The sequence below is a fragment of the Stegostoma tigrinum genome, chromosome 19 (genome assembly GCF_030684315.1).
Source record: "Stegostoma tigrinum isolate sSteTig4 chromosome 19, sSteTig4.hap1, whole genome shotgun sequence".
Taxonomy (NCBI): Eukaryota; Metazoa; Chordata; class Chondrichthyes; order Orectolobiformes; family Stegostomatidae; genus Stegostoma; species Stegostoma tigrinum.
In genome coordinates this window covers 18,139,783-18,166,411 of record NC_081372.1, presented here as the reverse complement: position 1 = coordinate 18,166,411, position 26,629 = coordinate 18,139,783, and the positions used below count along the sequence as shown (strand labels likewise).

Sequence of the window (26,629 nt, the reverse complement as noted above, 5' to 3'; positions counted from 1 at the left end):
TTTCTAATGGTTGACAGGGAGAAATATTGACTAGAACACATTGAGCTCCTTTGCTTTTCTTCAAAATAATACCATGGAATAGTTTACACCACTTAATGTGCGCACTCATCTGTTTAACATTTCTTCTAAAAGATAGCATCCCCCAACAGTGCAGCACTCCTTCAGCTGCAAGTCAGACCAGATTCTTGTGCTCAAGTATCTGGGAAGAGGACTTAATGCATGACAGTGATAGCAAATGAACCATAGGGGAGATTACAACATCGTTCCTGGTGCTGGGATTACAATTTACACTTTCAGTGCACACTTGATCCAAGACTTGGAAAAATGATAACAAGTGGGAAGGACCGATTCTGAGATGAAAGCCAAGCTGGGCAAAATGGTCAAGTAAAACATTTTTTGAATAAAAGAACTTCAGATGCTGAAAATCAGATATAAAAACAGAAATAGCTGAGAAAACTCAGCAGGTCTGACAGCACCCGTGCAGAAAAGCAGAGATAACATTTTGAGTTCAGTAACCCTTCGAGAGCCCCGGAATAAAGCATAATGGTGAGAAATGTGAAGTAGAAAAGGAAGAATGTGGCTAAGCAACAGAAATTAACTGTTTATAATTTTACAGCGGGTGCAGGAAGAGCCCAGAAGGTTCAAATAAACAAACCTTTGAAGGTGGCAGGGTAATTTGATAAACTCCATGTTAAAACATGCATTTAGGATCCTTGGCTTTATATAGAGGTAGAGAGCAAGAAGGTAATTATGATGCACCTTTATAACTCAGAGGTCATACCTTCTTAGCTTGAGCACTGTGTTCAGTTCTGGCATCACACTTTGAAAAGAATGTGGGGGAATGAGACATTTACCACAATTACATGAGAACTGAGGGAATTCAGTCACATGATGTGACCAGTGAGGCTGAGATTGCTATCTTGACAACCAAGACAGCTAAGTGATATCCTAAATGACAGATTTTTGCAAATAAGTAGATTGTTCCCACTGACAAAGTTGGTCAGGAACTAGGGTACACACAGTTAGGGTAATTGGCAGAACAAAATGAGGCTTTTTTCTAAAAACAAAAAAGGAGAAAGTTAGAATTTGGAATGTACTAGCTATAAGAGTAATGCAGGAGTAATGGAGATATGAACTTCCAGAAGGGAGTTCAATTTTCTTCAGAAGGAAACATTTGCAGATGATCATATGGAAACAATGGGGATATTGGATTATCTTTTCACACATTCAAAAAAGCAGCTTCCTTCAGTACTGCAACATTCTGATTCTAGTAAACTTTCAATTTAAATAACTTATTAATGCTTTTGATCAAATTCTTCATCATGGTTTGCTTGAGTTCATCCACTTCTTTAATGTTTGCAACATGCCAGATTTGTACAATTTATATAAGCTGTCCAAACTGGTAATAAAATCTTAAAACATTGTTTTCCAAACTGTTTTAAAGGGTTTTTTCAACTCTTTACAAATCACTGCAATGCTAAATATTCAGCGCAAATTCTGAGTCAGACCCCAGTGGGTCACATGAGAAGTGAGACTTTTTGGAGCAGGAGTTTAGACAACTACTTGAGTGTGACGCCAAATCAGGTATGATTCCAGTGTCTTGCCTAAATAAACTTTGAAACCATCTCAAGGAATCCTCAGACATATTGGGCATTTGTAATTAAATGTTGGAACAAATGATAAGACAATAAAAATACATCTAACTACATTCAGTCTAAGTTTCAAGGTGAAGAACTTCAGGCGTACGTGCACAGACCAATCTCTGAAAAGTTGAGCTCCAGCAGGCAAATGTACACTATATCAAATCAGGTCACCATGGAGAAACTTAGATCCAGCACAGTCTGTGGAGAGAGAAATACAGGTAAAATTTTGAATCCAATATGTTGCAAAGTCATAAAATCACATAGGACTGAAAACGTTAACTCGGTTTCTCGCTCTGCAGATACTGCCAGACTAGAGCTTCTCCAGCACTTTTTCTTTCAGATCTCCAGTGTTCAGTTTTTAGTGTATACGAGATATTCAGTGCCTCACTCATTCCATCACTGTTGGTCTCTGACAGATCACAACTTGCCTTTGCAAATAAAAAAAACACACCCTAAAAGAACTGACATTCCACTTTAACCAAAAACAAACTAACTCAGTGTTGGAAATTTGAATAAGTATCTTCATACTTTTCTACATTGCCTAAAAGCAATCTGAGAAGTGGCTAAAATGAAACAATATTTCCTTAAATATCAGTGAATGAAATAAACAGATTAAATGTCTTTTACCTCATTACAATTTGTGAGAAATTGCTGTGCTAAAGATGACTGCCTTACTTTCCCACATTACAATGACTATTTAAAACCGATTCATTGTCTGCAATGCTGTTTTAAAGACATGTTAAGAGTATTAAAAACCAGATGTACAATGAACCAAAAATAATTTTCAAAACCTGTCAGACACATAGAAATACAATTGCTAGATGCAAAAAAAGCCCAAATCCATCTAGTTCACCTTTTACCCTCCTGCTGGTTACATTATGTAGCAAAATTTCAGATTTTGTCCAATCAAAGCGATTAATCTCTACCTCAAACAAACAGAAGCATGAGATAAGGAAAACACCACTCCAGCAGCCCCCCAACACCCATCTCAACAATGGTGGAGAGCTTTGTGAACCAATGGACAAATTCACCTGTTCTTTCCAATCATGCTTCACTTCTGAATGTCGTGCTTAAAATTATCCGGTTTGTATTTTAAAAAACAATCCTTTCTGTACGTGAATAAATCAGGATTATTTTCTTTGTGAATTGCGTTTGCTAAATAGGCATCAGTAGAAACCTTATTTTCACTGCAACAAAGCATTGATGATAATATGCAATTCTGAAGAGATATAACGTAGTAAAGGGAATGTAAAGTCAACAACGCTTTCTGTTCAGAACAAAAGAATCACAAGATTTAATTTTTTGACAAGTTTAATAATTTATTTTGAAGATATATTTCCCCAAGTATAATTTTACCACTTGACTGGCATGCAGCCTTTAATTCGGGTATCCTCCAGGTATCCATCATAAAGTTCCCTGAGACGCAATATAAGTTCTTCAAGATTTGCACCAGTTAGTGCCGATACTGGAATTATTACATGCTGTCTTAATTTTTCTCGAAACAGCACAAGGTTGGTTTTTGACTCTGGAAGGTCTATTTTGTTCCCAATGATACAAAATTGTCTCTCTAATAATCCTCCATCATACTGCTCCAGTTCATACTTTAAATCTTCCAGCTGCTGCCAAGGTTCTGGCTTTGAAAGATCAAGCACAAACAGTAGAAAGCGGCAACGTTCAATGTGTCTCAGGAAAGCAATTCCTAGGCCCTTGTTTCTGTGAGCCCCTCTGATGATTCCTGGGATATCTGCAACTGCAGAGAAGATACGCACAATTACAGCCACTTCAAGTTAGTTTGTAATGTAAGAAAGATGTATAAGGAATTTTGTCCCTTATTTTAAAACACAATCGATACAGGCATAGACATAATGGATTTTAAAAACAATAAAACCTTTGTTGGAGACATGTTTTGTTCAAAGTATTAAAAAAAATACATCACCCCTGAAAGATTACCTTTTTCTTCTTTTTTTTAAACTGTAAAACCTCTTCCAAATTGTCTACTTTCTTCACCCCACTACCAGCTGTTGTTCCTTCAGCCATCTCAGCCCTAAACCTCTCTCTTGTTGCATCCCACTGCAGTGCTTAAAACCTACTTTTTGATCATGTGTTTTGGTCACCTTGTTTCTTCTAATCTCTTCCTCTTTCTTTCGCTTAGAGTCAATTCTAATTTGTCTGATTATAGTCTTGAAAAATGCCTTTTGGTAAAACCTGAACAGTTAAGGCACTGATAGAATCATACCGCACAGAAACAGACCCTTAATGACTGGTTAGTTTTTCATCATTGTGGAGCAGCTGAGAAGTAAATCATGTCCTCTATGCCTGATACACAGATCATCAGTATTTGACTGGGTTGATTTTAGTTCTGTTGTTGGAAAGGAAACCAAACTGTAGCGCTCTTTTTTAAGATCAAGGCAGTAGTTACAAAACAATAACTGCTGGAGAAACTGCAGATCCTGCAAAATCTGTGGAGAGAAAAACAGAATTGACAATGAATCTGATAATGACTTCTTCAGAACTGAGGAGTCAAATCAGACTCGAAACATTAACTCAGTCTCTCTCCACACAAACATTACCGGACATGCAGAATTTCTCTAGATTTTTCGGTGTTTGTTTCAGACGCACGGTATTTTGCTTTTATTATTGGGGTGAACAGAAAAAGTGAATAGAGGATCCCACCTTCAACGAAGGTTGGAATGATGTTTGAAACTGATCAAAGCTTAAACTCATAGATAACTTTTTTGTTCGAACTCGTTCGTGAAGGTTCACATGCAAAACACTGTCTTGTGAGCAAGTTACAAAACAGCAACTGGTAACTGCACAAACATACCCTGCCAAAAACTCCAGCATTCAAGAAGGCAGCTGCAGAGCAGATATAGGTGAAAAGGTAATGGAATCCAAAATATAAATCCTGGGTTAGAAGCACTCCTCCCCAAAAATATAGACAACTATCAGACTTATTTCTTAAGAGGAGGAAAAGGCACTATTAAAATTGAGTTGCTACCTTGAAAGTTTATGTCAATTTCAAACAGAAAACAAGCAATGTAAAAATGCACTAGTAACAGCATGATTACCTGCAATCTGCTCAAAGTCTTGATAGTGTACCACACCAACATGAGGGTTTAATGTGGTAAATGGGTACTCTGCTACTGCTGGCCGGGCATTTGAGATTGCTCGCAGAAGAGAGGATTTTCCAGCATTGGGAAAACCAACCTTACCACAACAGAAAATAAGGTTAAATTTTCTTGTCAAGTGATACGTTTAAATAAATGCATTTAATCCATTTTTTTAATGAGAAGTTTTAAACAAAGCAATTCAAAGATAATAGCAGCCAATGGTTTCAATACATATTGAAAATAAATCCTGTAAAAAAAAGTCTTCGCTCCAGCAATGTGGTCAAAACAAAACAGTCTTGGTAAAACCTGTTCCACTTCAACCTTCTTACTTCACTCATCAAAAGCCAAACTTAGTTACTATGACTCTTCCCAGTCAGCCTAAGGCTCTTCCCTCATTGATTTCAGACAGACTCCCACACTGATTCCTTCTACATCCTGTAGAAGAGAGAGGTGAGCAATCAAATGTGATGGGGATAATTACAAACCAACAAACTGGCTATTTAGAATTAAAGACATGAATAGTCAGGTTACTGTTTGTGTAGCAGGTTTAACAATTTCCCAAGATTCTGCATAAATATCAAATTAACAAAGTACATGCCAAATACTGTATATTAATGGTTCAGTCTAGGGTTTCTGACAGCCTTGTTATGGTTAACAGAAAAGGAAGACCCTTTTGTCTGTCTTGCTGTTTCACTCCAACTGTCCTCATGTCGCAAACTAAGAAGCCAAAAGCCTAGTATCACTACTTGTCACCTCAGCTGCTGCTTTTGTAGGACTGGCTTTTTGAGCTGTCAGGCAATGAAAGCTACCATAGAAAATCAGATAGCTCCCTTCTCACTATGGCAACCACACCATCTGACAAGACTATGGCTGTACTCTGTTGGCCTCAGTGGTGCAAATGTCTCTTGATGGTGATAAGTAATGCTTATAATTTCACACAGATCCATCAAGAATAGACACAATTCTGTTAAGCAGTTTATTGCAATTAATACTTTAAAATGAAAACCTGATTATCTTGTCTTTTATCTTATTGCATTTGTGGAAATTTAAATCGACTCCCACATTTCTTTATATCAGCAACTGTGCTTGCACACAATTGACTTTAAAGTGGTCTAGGAAGTCTCAAATAGTGCTATATAAATGCAAATTTTTCCACTAATTTATTCCACCATGAAGTAGCTAAGTCATTATAAATTACTCATCACTCGGCCAATCTCTTACTGGCTTCCACTTTGAATCTGCTTATCTAGTGCAGCACAAAGATAACAATGATTAAAAATATTAACTTTGCTTAAATGGTATGACAAGTTTCATTTGTCAACTAATAAACAAACAGCTTGACGCAAAAGAGAAAGATGAGCAGTAGGGGGAATTTGGAAGGGATAAGCTATTGGCTGCTCTTGGTCAATTTCTAACAGTTAATTAGGGACTCAGGGTAGGAGTCATCCCGTTCTCTCAGCTACTGAAGATGATGCTGAAAGAAAATGTGAAAGAGGTAATTTTTTAAAGTTACATTTGTCAGTAACTTTCCAACAAAAATGCGTTTCCAATTAAAACACTCAGTACTGACATTATTCAAGTTATCAGTATCAAGCGCAAATGCATCAATTCATAGGCAAATCATGTTGAATGGAAGTCATAGGACTTTAAGGCATCATTAAAAAGAATGCTTTCAATAAGATAATGCAGGGTAGACACAGTTTCACTTCAGTAGTTACGATAAAGTACGTCTCAACTTTTGCCCACTTGATGAATACTTTGAATGAGAAATCAGACAGGTCAAACAGCCATGCTTCATATGTGAAACAGAGTTGCACAAAGTATAGCTTTACATGGTTAACTAATATACTTCCAGTCACAGCTTTGTACTGCTTTGTTAAAAATTAGCAAAGAATAGCTTTACATACCATCCCAGCATGAGCCATGGTCCTGACCTCCATCTGCAAGACCCGTTCCTGACCAAGCTCCCCAGGGGTTGCGGTCATCGGTGCCCGATTTTCATTTGACAGAAAGAAACGATTGCCCTTGCCACCGAGTCCCCCATAGGCAGCAACATATTCCTCTCCGTGAGATGAGAGATCAGCCACAATCTTCCCATTTTCTTTGACGACAGTACCAAGTGGCACCTGAGACCATTACAACAATTTAATTTAGCCAATAAAACCTCAAAAATTCTAAGTCTTGAGAAACGTTAGCTACTCACCAATATATAAGTGTGAGCTGCCTTTTTTCCATAACAGTTTTTACTTCCTCCGGATTCTCCATCATGACCACGATAAAAGGATAGAATGGTTGACAGTGATTTTATTTGCCGAGCAACTGAAAAATTAATTAAAGTTTTAAAAGTTACCAAACAAGAAAAAAATCTTAGGCTGAGATTAAATTCTTTAGCAAGTCAGGAAAACACAAATTTTTTCTTTAGGTAGAGCTGTCAAGCTGTCATCATCAATAACGTTCTGCAGCAGTAAGAATAAAACAATTACATGTTTTGCATGGTGGGATGCAAACCTCAAAGAAGAGTATCGTGCTGTCTTTTGAGCTACGCAAATGAAGCAACACTATAAAGAAGACACAGTGTGAAGCTTCATCACTATGACAACCATTATTGCTCCACTAGTGGAACAGAACACCACCATTTCTTCACATCCCCATTTGATTCTGGAAAGCTGTTTAGGATTATTTTTGGTATTGCCCAAAACTAGCTTGAGATATCATTAAAAACAAACGAAATACAAAGTTACAATGCACTTTAATCATCTCATTTGTTCTTGATTATTTCCAATTTTGAATATAAAAATGCAAATAGAAAATTCTTTAGTGTCTAAATCAACAGGGTTTTGACCAATCTATGATTATGTTGTGTTTAGAATTATACCAACCTTTTATGGAAAAAAGTCCTGTCTGCCCTCAAGATGTGCATATGGATCAATGGCATGATATAAAAAGGATCAAAAGGTGCACTCCCAGTATCCCCAACAATATTTATCCTTCACCAAACATCAGACAAAAGGGCCCTTCGTAGGTGGTCACTCAAAAATCTCAAGGTCCAAAGAACACTCTGCTGTACCCATATCTATGTCATGTATTGCAGTCTCAGTGAGCAAACATTGTCAATTTGGACTCTCCCACAGCTTACTACAACAAGACATTTCAGCTACACTGTAAAATATTTTATTAGCTCGGAAGTGCTTTGGAACATTTAGGAGGTCATTGAAGGTATTATAGGCATTCATTTTGTTTTCTTTAGAATGTAAATAACGTAGTACCAATCTTTCCTATATGGCTTTATTATATTCTGCTACATAATTTCACTTTTTATATACCTAGACTGCAAGTTTCATGCAAAATATTATAAAGTGGATGGTATAATGAAAATTGAGATGCAACGGTTAAGAAACCAAACAACTTAAAATGGATTAATGAAAATTAATAATAACCCTCACTGTTCAGTCATAAAGCTTTTAGAAAAAGTAACCATATTCCTTTACCATAGGTTAAAAGTATAAATTTTAAAAGAATTATGAAAACACACAAAAGCAGCAACAAAAATTAAAACATAGTTCGTAGAAGGAGCAGGTGAGGCTCTAGGCCCCAATCAGTATCAGCAGTACAGGCTCTAATCTAAGACACATCATCACTCAGGTGTTTCTCAACAGCTTGGGAGTATATCCAGTGAATAACTGAGCCGTATAACCAGATTTGATCCGGCACTGTGTAGAATTAGTAGTCTTAGAAGTTTTGCACACATCGGGCTCAGTGTTAATTACAAAGCCCTCCATAGTCAAACAGCCAAATAGTGATAATGAATAAATACCAGCATCACCTGGAACGTCAGTACCACTCACCAATCAAAAGAAACATTTTACCTTTTAAAATGACATGTCCTCCATCCCCTCCATTTCCACCATCAGGTCCTCCAAGCTCTTTGCGGGGCTCACTGTGGAAGGTGCATATTCCATCACCACCTCTCCCTCCATAGACAGTGACTTTCCGATGATCCACAAAGTAACGGGTCTAAATGATAAGAAATTTATGGCATAAATTATGTTATAATCACAGTATTTTTTTTAAAAAAAGCTCCTTCTTAAAGTGAAGTAAACTAAACATATGTATAAATTCCCTCAAAAATAGCCTTCCTTTTTATATGAGAACTTTATGTACATACATTTATGGGACTGTGGACACCCACATTTATTGGTAATTCATAATTTTGATCATAGAGAGCACCGTAAACAATGCCTTGGGTTTTGTGGTAATAAAAATGGTGAGGTTACAGCACTCACTGTGATTAAGGAGTAAATAAGAGAGCAATTTCCAGCTTTTATAGCACACAATTAAATTGCTTAAAATCAGGAAATTGCTTTCAGAGTTGACCTGGTCATGATTGAAGCCACATTACACTGGTACTTCTCTGAGAGACTTGGTTTTCAAACACATGAAAGGGCATGCAGTTGTAGAACTTACCCACTAGAATCTAATACGCATACTAGAAAAAAAAGGCTTTGTGCTTTTCCAATCAAATTAACTGCATCATAAATCCACCAAGCAACTTCTTTGGCACTTAAAGTTGTGTGAAGTCTTATTTGTTCAGATTTTGTTTAATCCACTTTTTTTTCCTACCTTTGTTTTGTTGTATGCACATTATTCAACATTAACTAACCTAAATTTACCTGTTCAGACTCTGCATGTTTCAGTAAGTATTGTTCAATTTGATCAGTTAATGAGACACAGATCCAATGTTCATTGAAGAGAATATCATGCTGCTGGTTTCTTTGACAACCGCAAATTCCAGCACAAATCATCACAGTGAATCTGTGATCAGGTTTACTTGTAATAAATAGATACCATCATTCAGATGCCGCTGGCTACAAAATCAATGAACGTTCTTAGCCATTATATAGTTAATACAACTCCTTTACCTATCTTATAAATGCATGCCTTTCAAAGTTACTAAGATCTCTAAAGATTTTAAGAAAGAAGTCTGATTAATATTACCAGTTTCTTTTCAGAAAGCTCTTTCTTTATCCTGAGGCCTCGGGCTTTGGCATATTTCAAACAACTTGTGGAGAAACTTCGTACCGGTGTTGTTGGCTTGAAAATACACCAACAAATTACATGCCACATGTCGACATAACCAAACACCTTCTATGGAAGTCTGCAGTGGAACCAACTTGCTCAGTGACAGTGTTTGTCATAAGGACAGATAGGCTGACAAATATAAATTTTAAAATAACAAATCAGTAACAATTTTATTTATATTGTACTTCTAATACATTACGAGTCACTAAGTACTTCATAAGTATTTTCAAACAAAATTTGAGATCAAGGCACAAAAATAGACATTAGACAAATAAGTAAAGGCTTGGTCAACAAGGTAAGTTTTAAGGGATACCTTAACAATTCAACACGAGAACAATTCAACAGCTTTGGACCAAGACTGTTGTATGCAAGATTGCCAATGATGGAACAAAGGATATTAGAGATGTACAAGGCCAGAATTCCCCTCAGCTGAAGGGTTAAGAACAAGGAGGCATAACTTTAAATGAAAGACAGAAAATTCAGAGGGGATTTGAGGAAAATATTTTCACTCAAAGGTGGTGGGGTTCTGGAAAGCAATGGGAGGATAGTGGAGGCAGAAAATCTCATAACCTTTAAAAAGTACTTGGATGAACACTTGACGTTCATAACATTTGAGGCTATGGGCCTTGTGTAGGAAAGTGGGACCAGCGTATTATTAGTATATCTTTGGCAGTAGAGACTCGATGGGCTGAATGACCTCTGATGTACTGTAAGATTCTATAAATTGAAGCAGTGCAGGAATGAGAAGTTTGCATGGCTGAAGGTGACAAAACAGCCAGTGGTGATTTTGTAGGATTTGAATATACCGTGCATTTAACAGAAGCAATAGTTTTGCAAGACTTGCCGCTGTAAGAATTCCAGACATCAATTTGTAGGTAACCTCTGGCAGACATCTGATCGCCTTGGCTAGTTCACCTCATTCCATTGCTAAATAATTGTGATATGTGAAAGCAGGTGCTTAAAAATCCAGTAAGCCACAATATATTTCAAGAAAAGGTAAACTTGGTGGGCTAAGCGCTGCTTGCCATTTCAACTGTTTTGTGTAGCAAACGATTAACTTCATCACTTTCAACAACAGTTTTTTGACTTTTTATGCTCAAAGTTTTAAAATATTTCCAACAATCCTGTTGAGTGACAAGTAGATTCACCAACTGACATTATTTGATCATTTAAAACACATTTGCTTCTGTAAAGGCCTCTTATTCACAAAATAATTAACTAAAGGTCAATACAGGAAATCTAGTCTTTTTCTGCCCAATTTCAATTTCTCAGAATTACAAATAGCCATTCAGATGTGTGTGTCAATTGCTTTAACAGGTTTGGGAACTAAGTACAGGTCTTTGCTCCTTTATACCACTGTAGATTAAAAGATAGAATCTTATTCTTCCTAATAAAACAAATACAAACATTTCAGGATTAAAAACATATTCCAGAATTATTTTAAACCTGTGTGAAACTTGGACATTTCTGACTAAGAAACAAGTAAAATGCAGTGGATTTTGCAGATCTGAAATGAAAACAAAAAATGGTGGGAAAACCCAGCGGGTCTAGCAGCCTCTATGCAGTATGTTAACATTTAGAGTCCAATATGATTCTTCAGAATCAACTGAATATTTTGATAATCTGTGCAGTGATGGTCCCTTTGTCACATCCCCCTCCACCAGAGCCGCTTTGAGGCCTACAGCCGGGTGTGCTCATAACGCGAGTCCGGGATTCACATACGGCCTGTTGTTCTAAAGTGGATATCATCAGCAGACAGCAGGCCCTTCCCCTGGCGGCTGAAAGAGGACGCCCAGGCCCGGATGGGAGAGGAAAACAACTCATAAAACCAAACCCAGCTCACTATCCGAACCCCCCGAATACTCACCTCCAGCGGCCACACAAACAAAGCTGAGCGCATCTGCAGTGGCCACGCCCCCAAACGCGCACGCGGTGTGGGGCAGAGACGCGTGGCTACGCCCCCAGGGCGATTCGTGGCCGCAGGGTTAGGGGCGGAGTCTGATTACCACACCCACAAAGGACCTGGGGGCGTGGTTTCCGATGGCCACACCCCCTACGCCCGGGGCGATTCGTGACCACAGGATTACGGGCGGGATGTCTGACTGCCACACCTCCACGGGAGGCGGAGAAAGACAGCCATAGCCACACCCCCAGAGCCCAGAAAAGCGGCTACAAAGTCATAATGCTCGGAAACAGTCCCCTTGGCCGTACCAGTCCATGCCAACCATAATCCCAAACTAAACTAGCTTCACCTGCCTGCACTGGGCCCATATCCCTCCAAACCTGACCTAGTCATCTACTTATCCAAATGTCTTTTAAATGTTGTAATTGGACCCGCATCCATCGCTTCCTCAGGAATAGAGATAATGGGAATTGCAGATGCTGGAGAGTCCGAGATAACAACGTGTGGAGCCGGATGAACACAGCAGGCCCAGCAGCATCTGAGGAGCACAAAAGCTGATGTTTCGGGCCTGGACTCTTCATCAGAAAAGAGGGATTGGGAGATGGTTCTGAAATAAATAGGGAGAGAGGGGGAGGCGGATCGGAGATGGATAGAGGAGAAGATAGGTGGAGTGGAGACAGACAAGATAAAGGGGCCGGGACAGAGCCTGTAGAGGTGAGTATAGGTGAGGAGATAGGGAAGGGACAGGTCAAGGGGGCAGGATGAGGTTAGGAGGTAGGAAATGGAGGTGCGGTTTGAGGTGGGAGGAGGGGATAGGTGAGAGGAAGAACAGGTTAAGGGGACGAGCTGGGCTGGTTTTGGGATGCAGTGGGGGGAAGGGGAGATTTTGAAGCTGGCAAAGTCCACATCGATACCATTGGGCTGCAGGGTTCCCCAGCGGAAAATGGGTTGCTGTTCCTGCAACCTACGGGTGGCATCATTGTGGCACTGCAGGAAGCCTAGGATGGACATGTCGTCTAATGAATGCGAGGGTGAGTTGAAATGGTTCGCGACTGGGAGGTGCAGTTGTTTATTGCGAACCGAGTGTAGGTGTTCTAAAAAGCGGTCCCCAAGTTTCCCCGATGTAGAGAGAGCTACAATGGGTACAGCAGATTCCTCGGAATTTCATTCCACACGCAAACCACCTTCTGTGTAAAAAAATTTGCCCCATGTCTTTTTTAATTTTGTCTCCTCTCACCTTAAAAAATGTGACCCCTTTTCTTGAAATCACCATCCTAGGGAAAAGACATTACTATTAACTCTATGATATAATGGGAGAAACATATAATCTTCTATCAGGTTGCCTCTAAACATCCTACACTCCAGTGGAAAAGTCCCAGCCTATCCAGCCTTTCACTGTAACTCAAACCTTCCATACCTGGCAACATCTTGGTAAATCTCTTCTGAACTCTCTCCAGCTTGATAAATATCCTTCCCATAACTGGGTGACCAGAACTGGACACTGTATCCAGACTATGCCTCGCCAATGTCCTGTACAACCTCAACATCAATTCCCAACTCCTACACTCAAAGGATGGAGCAATGAAGGAAAGCATGCCAAACACCTTTTTAACCACCTTGTTTATATGTGACACAAACTTCAAAGTATTATATACCTGCACCCCAAGTTCCCTCTGTTCCACGAGACTAATCAAGGCCCTAAAATTAATTAGCAAGTTTTGAGAAGGTTTGTAGCTCAGGTTGAGGTTCTGGATGTAAGTTTGCTCGCTGAACTGGAAGGTTAGTTTTCAGACGTTTCGTCACCTTTTTTTTAATTTGAAAAAATATACTTTATTCATAAGATGTACAAAAAATAAAACATATTTATACACCTACTCAGTCATGCAAGCCGCTCCAGGTTACCCAGGGGGTACATACACCAACTAAAGGAAAAAACAAACAAACAAAGGAGAAAAAAAACATAACAAAGAAAATACCCCGGCAGTCGTCACCCTGCACAGTCCCAGTTGGATCCCTGACCAGTTGGGGAAGGCGCCAGCTGGGCCCAGTTATCAGATAGTGCCCTTTTTTCAATTCTGGACAAGGGGTTTCATACGGTGGTATTTCCCCACCGCGCCTTGGCGGCGGCTGCCCCAAGCTCTAGCGCGTCCCTGAGCACGTAGTCCTGGATCTTGGAGTGCGCCAGTCTGCAACACTCGGTCGGGGTCAGTTCTTTCAGCTGGCAGACCAGCAAGTTGTGGGCAGACCAAAGAGCGTCTTTCACCGCATTGATGGTCCTCCAGGCGCAATTGATGTTGGTCTCGGTGTGCGTCCCGGGAAACAGCCCGTAGAGCACGGAGTCCCGCATCACGGAGCTGCTCGGGACGAACCTCGACAAATACCACTGCATCCCCCTCCAGACCTCCTGCGCATAGGCACACTCCAGAAGGAGGTGATTGACAGTCTCGTCCTCCCCGCAGCCACCTCGAGGGCAGCATGCGGTGGCGCAGAGATTCCGGGCATGCATAATGGATCTCACTGGCAGAGCCCCTCTCACCACCAGCCAAGCAAATGTCCTTGTGCTTGTTTTGAAAGTTCTGGCGATGAGGCATTCTGCCAAACTTTGGCAGTCTACGTGGGGAACCACACGAGGGGATCCACCCTCTCCTTTTCCCGAAGGGTCTCGAGGATACTACGCGCTGACCACTGCCTGACGGCCTTGTGGTCAAAGGTGATTCCCTTCAAAAATTTCTCCACGAAGGACAGATGGTACGGGACGGTCCAACTACTCGGAACGTTCCGCGGCAACGAGGCCAGGCCCATCCTTCACAACACCGGGGACAGGTAGAGCCTCAGTAAGTAGTGACACTTGGTGTTTGCGTACTGAGGATCTACGCACAGCTTGATGCAGCCGCACACAAAGGTAGCTGTCAGGGCGAGGGTGGCGTTCGGTACGCCCTTTCCCCCATTTTCCAGGTCTTTGTACATGGTGTCCCTGCGGATCCGGTCCATTCTCGACCCCCAAATGAAGTGGAAGATAGCCCGGGAGACCGCAGCGGCGCAGATCCGGGGGGATAGGCCAAGCCTGTGCCACGTACAACAGTACCGAAAGCCCCTCGCACCTGACAACCAGGTTCTTACCCGCGATGGAGAGGGACCGGAGCGTCCACCTGCCCAGCTTCTGCCTCAGTTTGGTGATACGCTCCTCCCAAGTCTTAGTGCACACCCCAGCTCCACCAAACCAAACACCCAGCACCTTCAGGTAGTCTGTACTGATGGTGAAGGGGATGAAGGAGCGGTCGTCCCAGTTCCCGAAGAACGTGGCCTCGCTCTTACCCCTATTGACTTTGGCACCCGAAGCCAGTTCAAACTGGTCGCAAATGTCCAACAGCCTACTCACCGACCGACGATCGGTGCAGAAGACCGCGACATCGTCCATGTACAGGGAGGTCTTGACTTGCAGGCCTCCGCTGCCCGGGATAGTCACGCCCTTCAGGTTCACGTCCTTCCTGATGGATGCGGCGAAGGGCTCCACACAGCACACGAACAAGGCAGGAGAGAGCGGGCAGCCCTGCCTGACTCCAGATCTGACAGGAAAACTGTCCGATTCCCACCCGTTGATCGAGACTGCGCTAACGATGTTGGTGTAGAGCAGCCGGATCCAATTGTGGATGCCCTCCCCGAACCCCAATTTGGAGAGGACGTCCATCATGTAAGCATGAGAGACCCTGTTGAAGGCCTTCTCCTGGTCCAGGCTGACGAGGCAGGTGTCCACTCGCCTGTCCTGTACGTAGGCGATCATATCCCAGATGAGCGCGAGGCTCTCAGCGATCTTCCTGCCCGGCACAGCACAGGTTTGGTCAGGGTGAATCACCGACTCCAGGACAGACCTGACCCGGTTGGCTATGACCTTGGCCAGGATTTTGTAGTCTACGTTCAATAGTGAAATGGGACGCCGATTCTTAATTTCTTCCCTCTCCCCCTTCCTCCTCCTCTTGTAAATGAGGGTGACGATGCCCTTCCTCATGGACTTGCACATTTCCCCTGCCCGAAGCGCACTATCGTACACCTCCAGCAGGTCCTGGCCGACCAGGTCCCATAGAGTGGAATACAGCTCGACCGGTAAGCCGTCGCTCCGGGGAGTCCTATTCCTCTCCAAGGATTTGAGGGCTGTGGTCAGCTCATCCAGGGATATCGGCCAGTCCAGCCACTCCCTCGTGCCGTCGTCTAAGACCTCCGTGATAGATGACAGGAACGACTCGGAGGCCGTGCTGTCCGTGGGCTTCGTGTCGTACAGTCCGGCATAAAAGGATCTGCTGATCCTCAAAATGTCGGGCCGAGACGACGTCACCGAGCCGTCATCCTCCTTCAGCCGGCTAAGCACAGAGCGCTCTCTGTGCACCTTCTGAAAAAAGAAACGCGAGCATGTCTCGTCCTGCTCCACGGAGCGGACCCTGGACCGGAAGATTATCCTGGAGGCCTCCGCGGCAAAGAGCGAGGCTTGCTGGCCCCTCACCTCACGGAGGTCCTCCGTGACATCGACCCGCATCAAATGCAGAAGGAGCAGGTTCTGCATCCTTTTCTGGAGTCGCGACAGCTTTCCCCGCCTCTCTCTCGCCTTCCGAACACCCTTGAGGGCAAAGATTTCTTGATGTTCTCCTTCACCGTCTCCCACCAGTCACCCGGAGACTCAAAGAGGGGTTTCACGGTTCTCCAACCGGCGTACTCCCTCTTAGGCTCCTTGACGTTCTCTGGGGTCTACAGAGTCGTGTTGAGCTTCCACGTCCCCTTGCCGGCCGGCTGGTCGTCCTGTAAGTGACAGTTGGCCAGCAGGAGGCAGTGGTCAGAGAAGAGCACCGGCTCGACGCCGGTGGACCTGACCGAGAACGCCCGTGACACAAACAGGAAGCCTATCCTTGAGCGAATAGACCCGTCTGGCCGCGACCAGATGTACCTCCGCTGCGGTCCGTCTGCAGGGGTGCTGAAGACGTTGAGCAGCTTGGCGTCCTTCACCGTGCCCATCAGGAATCTGGACGTGACGTCCAGTTGACTCCCCCCACCCGCTGTCCCCATGCCAGATCTTCCACCTGCATCGATGATGCAGTTGAAGTCTCCGCCTAGGATGACCGGCCTGGACGTAGCCAGCAGGGGTGGAAGCTGCTGCAGGATGGCCAACCGCTCACTCCATACCGCTGGGGCGTACACGTTGATCAGCCTCAGGGGAGCATTCCTGTAGGTGATGTCAGCCACTAGGAGGCGCCCCCCACCACCTCCTGAACTTGAGAGATGGTGAAGTTGTGCCCCCGCAGCAGAACAGCCAGGCCCGAGGAGCGACAGTCGTTACCCCCCGACCAGATCGAAGGCCCACAGGTCCAGGCGCTGGACCACTTCCCGTACCTGCCAAGGTGCGGTATCCCGCACTCCTGCAGAAACAGGAGGTCCTACTTGATGGTGGTCAGGTAGGCCAACGTGGACACACATCTTGCGGTGGACTTGACACTGCGCACATTAATGCTCGCAACTCATACCCCCATTGTGGGCAGTGACCGCAGTACCCTCCCCAAATCCAAGGTCCAGCCCCTCCATCAGTCCCTTCATGCCCATTGCCTGGGCTAACTGCTGGACGCTCTCCGGGCTGAGGAAACCGTCCGTGCTGCCTTCCGGGTGGCATCCCCCCGTCGGGGGTACGGAGGCAGGAGAGTCCGGCTCTGGGTCAGGCTGGGGATGCGCTGTTTCCTCCTTCCCGCCTGGAAGTTCCGGGGGGCCCTCCAGTGCCCCAGCGGCATGTGTCGGAGGGAGCCTCAGGACGCCTCCCGTCACCTGGAAGCGTGGTGCTGCTTTCCTTCTCCCTTGAGATCTTTAGCTTCTGCTTTGGGCGGGCCCTCTCCGAATCCCACTCGTCAGAGGAGCTCTTATAGCCCCCCTGTAGCTGCCTCTTCCCGCCTGATGGTTGCGGTTCCTGGGCCCGCCGACGCACCTTCCTCCTCGCTTTCCGGACCGTCGTCCACTCCCCTGGGTCGCCTGTCGCTGCCTCCATCGACTCCGGGTTGTCGGGGGGGAGCGGAGCCTGCAGGGGCACTTTGCTGGCCTCCGGCCCTTCCTGCGGGGCTGGGCCCTCCTGCACGACCTGGCCCTCCTGCACATTAGTGGGGTCCTTGCTGGGCCCTGGTGCCTTCCTCTCCTCCGGGGGGGGCTGGCCCCGCAGTGCCCCTGCCGGCGACCTGGGCGTAGGTGGTCCCCCGCTGCGGGCATGCCCTATAGAGGTGGCCCGCTTCCCCGCAAAGATTGCAGCTTTTCTCTTGTGGGCAATCCTTTGCAAGGTGTCCCTCCTCCCTGCAGTTCCTGCAGATGGTGGCTTTGCAGTCGGCCGCCACGTGGCCTGACCTACCACAGGCATGGCAGACTTTAGGTTGCCCTGCATAGGTCAGGTAGCCCTTGCTCCCGCCGATCACGAAGCTGGACAGTGGGTGTACGACATTCCCGTCCATGCCCATCCTCAGCATCACCTTGACCTGCCTCTTCTGGTCGAGATGCCAAAGGGGTACATGATGTCAGTTAGGTCCCCTCCACCTTCACGTACCTTCCAAGGAAGGTCAGGACATCAACTGCTGGCACATGCGGGTTGTACATGTGTACAGTCACCATACGGCTCCTCTGTGCTGGCATCATAAACAGCGGGACAACGGTCAATACAGAGAGGGGGCCTTCACCTCCTTTCTCCTTGAAAACCTCCAGGAAGCGCTTGCAAAGCCTGGCACTCCTGAAGGTCACATCGTAAAAACCTCCTCCGGGGAAATCCTGCAGGCAGTAAATGTCCGCAGCAGCGAACACGCAACAGTCCAACAGGACCCTCTTCACGAAGAAGGTGCGGTCCACAGGTGCACCTTCATCCACCTTCTTTACGGAAACATGGATGGTGTTCCAGACCCCCTGACCTGGGGTATGAGCACTTGCCGCAGCCACCGTTGCAGGTTGGCTGCTCCACTGAACCAGCGTTAGGCCGAAGCCAGCATTAAGATCCACTGGTTGCAAGGGTGCACAGCCAACCCGACGTCTTCCTTTCACCTCCAACACAGCACTCTCCTCCTCTTGGTCCACAAGAGAGTGGGTCTTTATTTTGTTCAGGATGTAAGCTGGTTCACTGAGCTTGAAGGTTTGTTCCCAGATGTTTTGTCACCATTCTAGCTAACATCATCAGTGAGCCTCCGACGAAGCGCTGGTGTTATGTCCCGCTTTCTATTTACCTGTTTAGGTTTTCTTGGGTTGGTGATGCCATTTCCTGCGTTGGTGATGTCATTTCCTGTTCTTTTTCTCAGGGGATGGTAGATTGGTTCCAACACAGTCAACCCAAGGAAACCTAACCAGGTAAATAGAAAGCGGGACATAACACCAGCGCTTCGTCAGAGGCTCACTGATGATGTTACCTAGAATGGTGATGAAACGTCTGAAAACTAACCTTCCAGCTCCGCGAGCAAACTCACATCCAGAACCTAAAATTAATTGTATAAGCCCTACCCTTGTCTTTTGTACCCAAATGCATTTATCCATATTGAACTCCACCTGTCATTTCTCAGTCCATTGACTCATTTGATCAAGATCCCACTGTAATCTCAGAAAACCTTCTTCACTGTCTACAATGTTACCAATTTTGGTGTCATGCGCAAACTTACTAACCATGCCTTCTATATTCTCATCCAAATCATTTATATAAATGACAAATAACAAAGGGCCCAGATCCAATACCAGTGGAACACTGCTGGTCACAGGCCTCCAGTCCAAGGGGCAACCCTCCACCATTACTCTCTGTCTCCTGCTATTAAGCCAATTATGTATCCAACTGGCAAGCTCCCATAGAATGCCATGTGACCTAACTTTACTAACTAGTCTACCATGCAAAGGCTTTATTGAAATCCAAATAAACAACACCCACTGCTCTGCCATCATCGATTTTCTTGGTAATTTCCTCAATAAACCTCTGTCAAGTTTGCGAGGTACAATCTGCCTTGCACAAAACTATGCTGACTATCCCAATCAATTTTTGCCTCTCTATATGTTTATAAATCCTATCTTTTATGATCACCTCCAGCAATTTACCCACAACTGAAGTCAAACTCACAGGTCAATAGTTTCTCAATTTGATTTTACAACCTTTCTTAAACAAAGGTACAACATCAGCTACCCTCCAGTCATCAGACACCCGTAGTTATAGATGATGCAAATATTTCAGCAATGGGTCTCACAATTTCTCCCTTACTTACGACATGTTCCGGGATACAGTAGATCAGGTCCCAGAGAGTTATCCACCTTTATAATCTCTAAGATCTCCCAAACTTCCTCTTCTGTATTGTGAACTGTTTTTAAAATTTCAGAGTTCATTTCTTCGTATTCTCTAGACTCCATTTCTTTCTCCAAAGTAAAAACTGACGCAAAATATTCACTTAGTATCTCTCCCATCTCCTGGGGTTGAACACAAAGACCACTTCTTTGATCTTTAAGAGGCCCTGATCTCTCTCTAGTTACCCTCTTGCTCTTAATGCATTTTTCATGACCACAGGGATAGGGGTAGGATGTCTTGATGGCCACACCACCAAAGGGCATGGGACAGGGATAGTGATAACTGCTTCCCCCAGGGGGTGGAGGTGTCAGATGACCACGTCCACAAGGACAGGAGGAAGGGGGAAGATATTGGCCATGCCCCTTCCATGGAGAGAGGTGTGATGTCTGGTGACCTCACCTCCAATGAAATGACATGGGATGATAATGGCTACACTCTCAAATCCCAGGAGACTAACAGTTGTGGTCACAGGGATATGTCCTGGGTGTGTTGGTGGCCACACCTGAGGATTGGGTGGGGGGGAAGGGAGGGTATTAATAATGGTCACACCCCAGAGAAAGGGGTGTGGTGCCTTCTGACCCCACATTAACAGGCAGTGCTTCTGATAGTTACAGGCACAGTGCATCAGAGAAACGTGGTAACTGCTGATCACATTGACAAGGATGTGAGCAGTTGCTCCAGTTATAAGAGCTACCCTTTCACTCACCTACATTGGAGAACCCTGAAGCAGAAGTCTGCTGCCCAATTTCACAAAATTCCAAATTAAAGTAAAATGCTGTATTCATTTTAAATAAAGCAATTAGCAATTCATTAGACGGTCATATATTTAGGAAACAGCACTGACATAAATGGGAGTTTCAAAACAATGGGTTCTTGCTGCAGTGGGTTATCTCATAGTATGGCCAGTTAGATCTCTGTCTGCTCCCTTCAGTTTGGGAATGTTTCTGTCAACTCATACCAGCATGATGAGGACAATATGGCTTACAGACCTGACTGAATGATTGGACTAACAATGTATTCCTTACAATAAGAGTTAAGCATAAAAATAAATTGAGAAACAACAAAGAAGGGGTGAATTAGATCAAATCAGGAAGAACGAAAGAAATTTAAATCAGAAAATCTGAAACAAATACAGAAATTGTTGCAAAAACTTAGCTGGTCTGGCAGCGTCTGTGCAGAGAAAGCAATGTTAGTGTTTCAGGTCTAATGACTGTTCTTTACATTGAAGGTTCTAAATATCAAGGTGAATTTATTACCTTATTTATGTTTATTATTATCTTATTCATTATTCAATGTGAATTTGGAAAAATTTAAGTGGTTTAAAATATGGAATAAGGAGTTGAATTAAAGATACTCTCAATAATGGGAGGCTGGGACATTTTTTCCATGGGGTGTCAGAGGCTGAAGGGTGACCTTATAGAGGTTTATAAAGCCAGTAGGAGCACAGATAAGTTAAATAGCCAAGATCTTCTTCCAAGAATAGTGGATATCAAAACTAGAATGCATAGTCTAAAGTAAGAAGGGAAAGGTTTAAAAGGGCCTTGAGGATCAACTTTTTTAAATAGACGGTGGTGCATGTATGGAAAGAGCTGCCAAAGGAAGTGATAGAGTCAGGTACAATTATAATATTTAAAAGATAGTTGTACAGGTACATAAGTAGGAAGAGTTTAGAAGAATGTGACCAAAATCAGGCAAATGGAAGTGGTTCAGATTAGGATACCTGGTCAGCATGGAGGAGTTGGACCGAAGGGTCTGTTTCTATCCTGTGTAATTCTATAATTGTTTTTATTAGTTCAGTCAAGTGAGCATACCAATTCACTAAGTTCTTAAAAATAACAGCAACAGTGAGGGTAAGATGTCATTCTTTTGTGGAAAACAGTAGAATGGCTTAGGTGTACTTATAGCAGATGGAGTACAGCTGGTCAAGGATGCTTGTCACCAGCTTCTCGAGGGTAATTAGAAATGAGTGACAAATGTTGACCAAATGTTCACTTCCTATGAATTAATTTAGAAAAATCCACCACAACCTTTTCAGTTTCTTACCTCAAAATGTATCGCCCAATTCCCAAACTTGCTGGCCAATTTGCATGTTAATCATGGCATTTGTTGTTGACACACCTCTAATTTATCAATCAGTCAAGCTGGCAGTAATTCTTCTATAGTCTAGATGCCAAAGACCTAAGACCATGGCTTTCCAAAAGCTAATTTTAAAAAACAAACAGTTTGTGCAGTTCAAATATAGATGTGATAACCCCAAACCCAATGGAATATACAAATATAAATTTTCTAAATAATTTTATTGCAAACTCAAATCTACATTACTACAAACAAATGTTTTTGGCATGATCAAGGTGTGACAGTATTTTATACATTGACATTTTACAACAACTTTATACTGTTAAGGTATAGTATTTGTTTTTATCGTGGTAGCCATAATTTCTTTACGGAAGGCAGCTTGCACACATGCTATATAAATACACAGACCTCATCTACGCCAAATTAAAAGTGAAGAATAACCTTATACAGCAGAGATTATTTAGCCAACATTTTTTGTTTACTTTCATATTCAAGGCTAATCAAGTACTGAGGTGCACACATATATATCTTAAAACAAGGAACTCCAACTTTATACAGATCATAGGCAAGGCCATATATGAAACGTGTGTGCAGTATACAGTACTATGTCTTTAAAATGAAGAAAGAGGAGCAATAAGAATGACTCTGGGGTTTAATAATCTGAATTGTAAACAACGAGTTGTGGAGGTGAATTTTTATTAGACAGAAGAACACGGCAGCCATAGATTCTACTTAGAATCGATCAGAATGAACTCACTGTGCCACAAGATTTGTGCAATTATACTTCGAAGATAGACAATAAACTGAAGTTTTCAAATACTTTCTGTCAGGAAATAAGTGATTACAGAGATCTATTGTGCAATGACAAGTGAATAACCACCCAAGGCATGTTGCAATCTGCTATTCAACAAAACAAAAGAGAGACCATTAGATTTCTCAAGGCATCATTTGTTTAAGAAAATAATTGTAACTTTCATAAAATGTTGACTTTTTTCACATTTAGGTGGAGATTAAACAAATATCCACAGTTTAGAATGCTTGACCTTGTTTATTATGCTTTTATTTAGTCTCTGGAAGAGGGTAACTTTGGAAAAGCAGCGTTTATTGCTCAACCCAATTGTTCTGAGGTTTTGTGAGTCAATCATATGGAACTGCCACAGGTCGGAGTAGCAGCTTCTCTTGAATGAAGAACATTAATGAAGCAGTCACATTGTTAAAATGACAAACCAGCAAAAGTTTTGTGCATACTTTTTGTGGCACTGGTCAAATTGCTCAAGTAGTAGAATTCAATTTCAGAATGTGCCATTTTGGAACCATGAGCATCACTCAACAAAACCAAATGGATTTCGCAGCACAAGTCAGTTGAGAACGTATAAATTCCCGATATTTCAGAATTAGTTCTTTTTAGAGCATTGAGTAAATATTCTGAATGTTTACTGCTGTAGCGTGGAATATCTAGTCTGCTACACGTGAAATAGAAATCCTTAAACCAAAGCATGTATTCAGAACATCAACTGGCATCAACTAAAACTATGATTAAAAGTAATGATTAGCCACTCCAATTCCCGGCTACCTGCAGACTTTTTCAAGCCTCCCCTCCTTATAGAAAGCTAACCAATAATCACTTCATAATTTTGAGATGTTATTAGTCTTGTTTTGCAAAGGACAGTACAAACAATCCTATTTGATGGATATTTGCATGTGAATAGCACGTTAAAAAATATAATTAACTGAATGATTTATTAGATTCCTTTTAAAATTAGAATGTAACAACTTTAAGTAGCAACATACAAAGTCTAGTACAGGCAAGACAATTCAACTCACTTGTACTTACAACAACTTCAACTTCTTTTGGTCACTAAATTCAAACAGCAGTTGCCTCCATTAATAGAGATGCACACAAATTTACTCAACATTTAGTGTTTTTAGATAATGATGAGAAGTTAAAGACTTAACATATAACATTACAACAAGTTTCATAAAAAAAATCAATATACTAAAATCTCAAGTTTTTTGTTTCTTGAAAACAAGCAGATGATTGTCACAGTACAATCTGTATTTTAGCTACGTGGCTGTTTAACAGCACGACCAAAAAAAAATTGGCAAATGAACTGCAAAATATTCACGTGATTGTACACAAATACAAATCTTACAGCAAACGGTATAATCATCAGTGCTTAATAAATTACGTGTCCTTACATTCCCACATTGGACAAGCTGGTGCACTCTGGAATGTTTTTAATATTTACACAAAATGGTTGACTTTGGACTGTGTGTTTTAGAATCATTTTCTCAGATAATTTTTAGAACAATGAACACACTTTTCTGGTTAAATTGATAATCAATAATGAATGTAAATGTAACACATTTATTGTAATACTTCTGGAACTGTACCCAAATGTTCCCAATATATCCCCACCCCTCCACCACACACGAGGTTTCCTGAACCCTATTGTTGGTAGATACTATGGTCCAGTTTACTGTTTTCTTTCTAATTGTTGCCAACACTTCTCTGTTATAAGCACAAGTAGTCCTTTGCTCAATTTAGTGCGGGCTGATTAATAGCTGCAGCGCAGCCCATTTTGCCTAAAGTCCTGCAAGCAAGTGATAGAACTCATACAGACGGCATTCAACTTGGAATTCAAGCTGGTGGTCTTCTGATGGAAGACAGTCAGTCTTGTAACCATTTGGCCACCATGCCATCTGCAGCAAGGCTTTGTTTCTAATCTCAAAATACTGCCATCCTAGGCCTGTACTAAGTTTGAACAGGTGCTGAATGAAGACAAGTTGCTACCAAAGGTAAGCCACAAAAACATAAAATATATCAAAATTGATTCCCTCTCTACTGAAAAATTCCTGCAAAATGGCTGTTAGCATGAGAACTAGTTTTAGGGCTTAAACGTAGAAGTCACTATGGGTTCATTCATATTATCTGTTCATATTGACATATAATATTTTCAATACTCAGTTATGCAGCAATTGCACTCATAAATACAAAGTTATTAGACACAACTGTTTCTGGTTGTATTTTTAAAATTATTTTTGAGGCAACATTTTGCAGATACCAAATTAGAACAAAAGAATTGCTTTTCTATTATTAATATTATTTCAAATACATGTCACTCTCATTAAGAGCACAATAAAAAAAACTGTGAAAGTGTACCACTATTCAACACTTTATACTTTCCTTTGGATGACCCCATTATTATCAAGCCATATAACTCTCAAAGTATTGACCTCTATACCATTTTCACCTGATTGAAGTGATAGTCATTCATACGCAGCATTTCATTTGTTCAGAAAAATGGTGAGGAATTATGGATATCAATCTGTGAACAAGCAATAAGAATTGACATAGAATTGACTGCCTCCCTTATAGAAATGAAATGCACCACAGCAACTACCTCTGACAATTAATTCCTCATTTGAATGTAATTTATCTATGCTTTAGGATCAAGGTGACAGTATACTTCCTCAATGTGCAACTTTACATGTTGCATTCCTATTAGAACTTACTGAAAACACAAGTGAATCTTTTAGTGATCTTTTTCCAATACTTGGTTGCTGCATTTAATATGGAAGAAAAAAAATAGTGCAAAGTTTAGTATAAACACACAGGTGCTTAAATCCACAGGACAATTCACCGCTTTAGAGAGCACCTACAAACTTATAAAACCAACCATCTTGTGTTTCCATGGTGGAAGTGCACTAGTATTAGGTTGCAATCCTATTAACAAACAGATGCAATTGTACAACAGTGCAACAGTTTAAAACGTACAATATTCACAGCACCAAGTCTAAAACTAATACGCATTGGCTTGTCATTGGTAGTGCAATGTTACTATTCACCATGAAAAGAATGAAAATTTCTACAACATCCAGAAGCTGCTTTGAGCTACCTCTCAAAAATGAAATATGACAGTCCATGCTTCATTTCAGTCTGTAAAAATCAATGAAGGATGTTGTGTATACATGACTGCTTCAGAGATGGCAATCAGCTGTTTCCTATTGCTGGTAGTTTCCGTACTGTGCCTGCAAGAGAAAAAATCATCTAGATCAATGAATTAATTAAGCTGATGAAAAGAAAACTGATACAAAGAATTTAAGTTAAAAACTTTTGAAACTGTCGAATTTATCATTTAGCGTTTTTTTTGCTGCATATTTCACAACTTGGTTGACTGCTCACTTTAACATAAAAATCAGCAAGACTCTGACAAAAATCAGATACACACATTTCTGGAGACTTCTACAATATCTATCAAATGCTTTGCTTCAAGGTGTAAAACCTCAACCTCAAATTCCACTCAGCACGAAGATAAAAATAGAAGTGAACAGAATAAACAAAAGTCTCTTTACTTCATCTAACCTGTACCCCTCCCCCAGCCCCGGCTAAGATGAATCCTATTCAATGTACAGCTTAGACCCCTGAAATATAAAAAAAATAATCTGCAAATCACTCATGATGACGGAATCATAAGTTCTTTACAAATTAATGTGGGTGTGG

General features: G+C 42.2%; 2 protein-coding genes across 5 annotated transcripts in view; both read right to left on the bottom strand.

Annotated features, from left to right (window-relative positions):
- Positions 1-2,936: 2,936 nt before the first annotated feature.
- mtg2 (mitochondrial ribosome-associated GTPase 2) lies at positions 2,937-11,809 on the bottom strand. Its single transcript, XM_048550544.2, has 7 exons — positions 11,700-11,809; positions 9,749-9,961; positions 8,620-8,767; positions 6,957-7,072; positions 6,661-6,879; positions 4,712-4,850; positions 2,937-3,393 (listed from the first exon to the last, which is right to left on the bottom strand). The coding sequence occupies exons 2-7, from the start codon at positions 9,875-9,877 to the stop codon at positions 2,996-2,998; spliced, it is 1,149 nt and encodes a 382-aa protein (XP_048406501.2). The 5' UTR covers positions 9,878-9,961; positions 11,700-11,809; the 3' UTR covers positions 2,937-2,995.
- A 10,518-nt stretch (positions 11,810-22,327) lies between these two features.
- Positions 22,328-26,629, bottom strand: part of LOC125461330 (calcium-responsive transactivator-like) — a 121,313-nt gene continuing 117,011 nt past the window's right edge. For all 4 annotated transcript variants that reach the window (XM_048549976.2, XM_048549979.2, XM_048549975.2 and 1 more), the window contains one exon: positions 22,328-26,157. In XM_048549976.2, the coding sequence (XP_048405933.1) occupies positions 26,120-26,157 (38 nt within the window). In that variant the 3' untranslated portion in view covers positions 22,328-26,119. The remainder of the gene's footprint in view (positions 26,158-26,629) is intronic.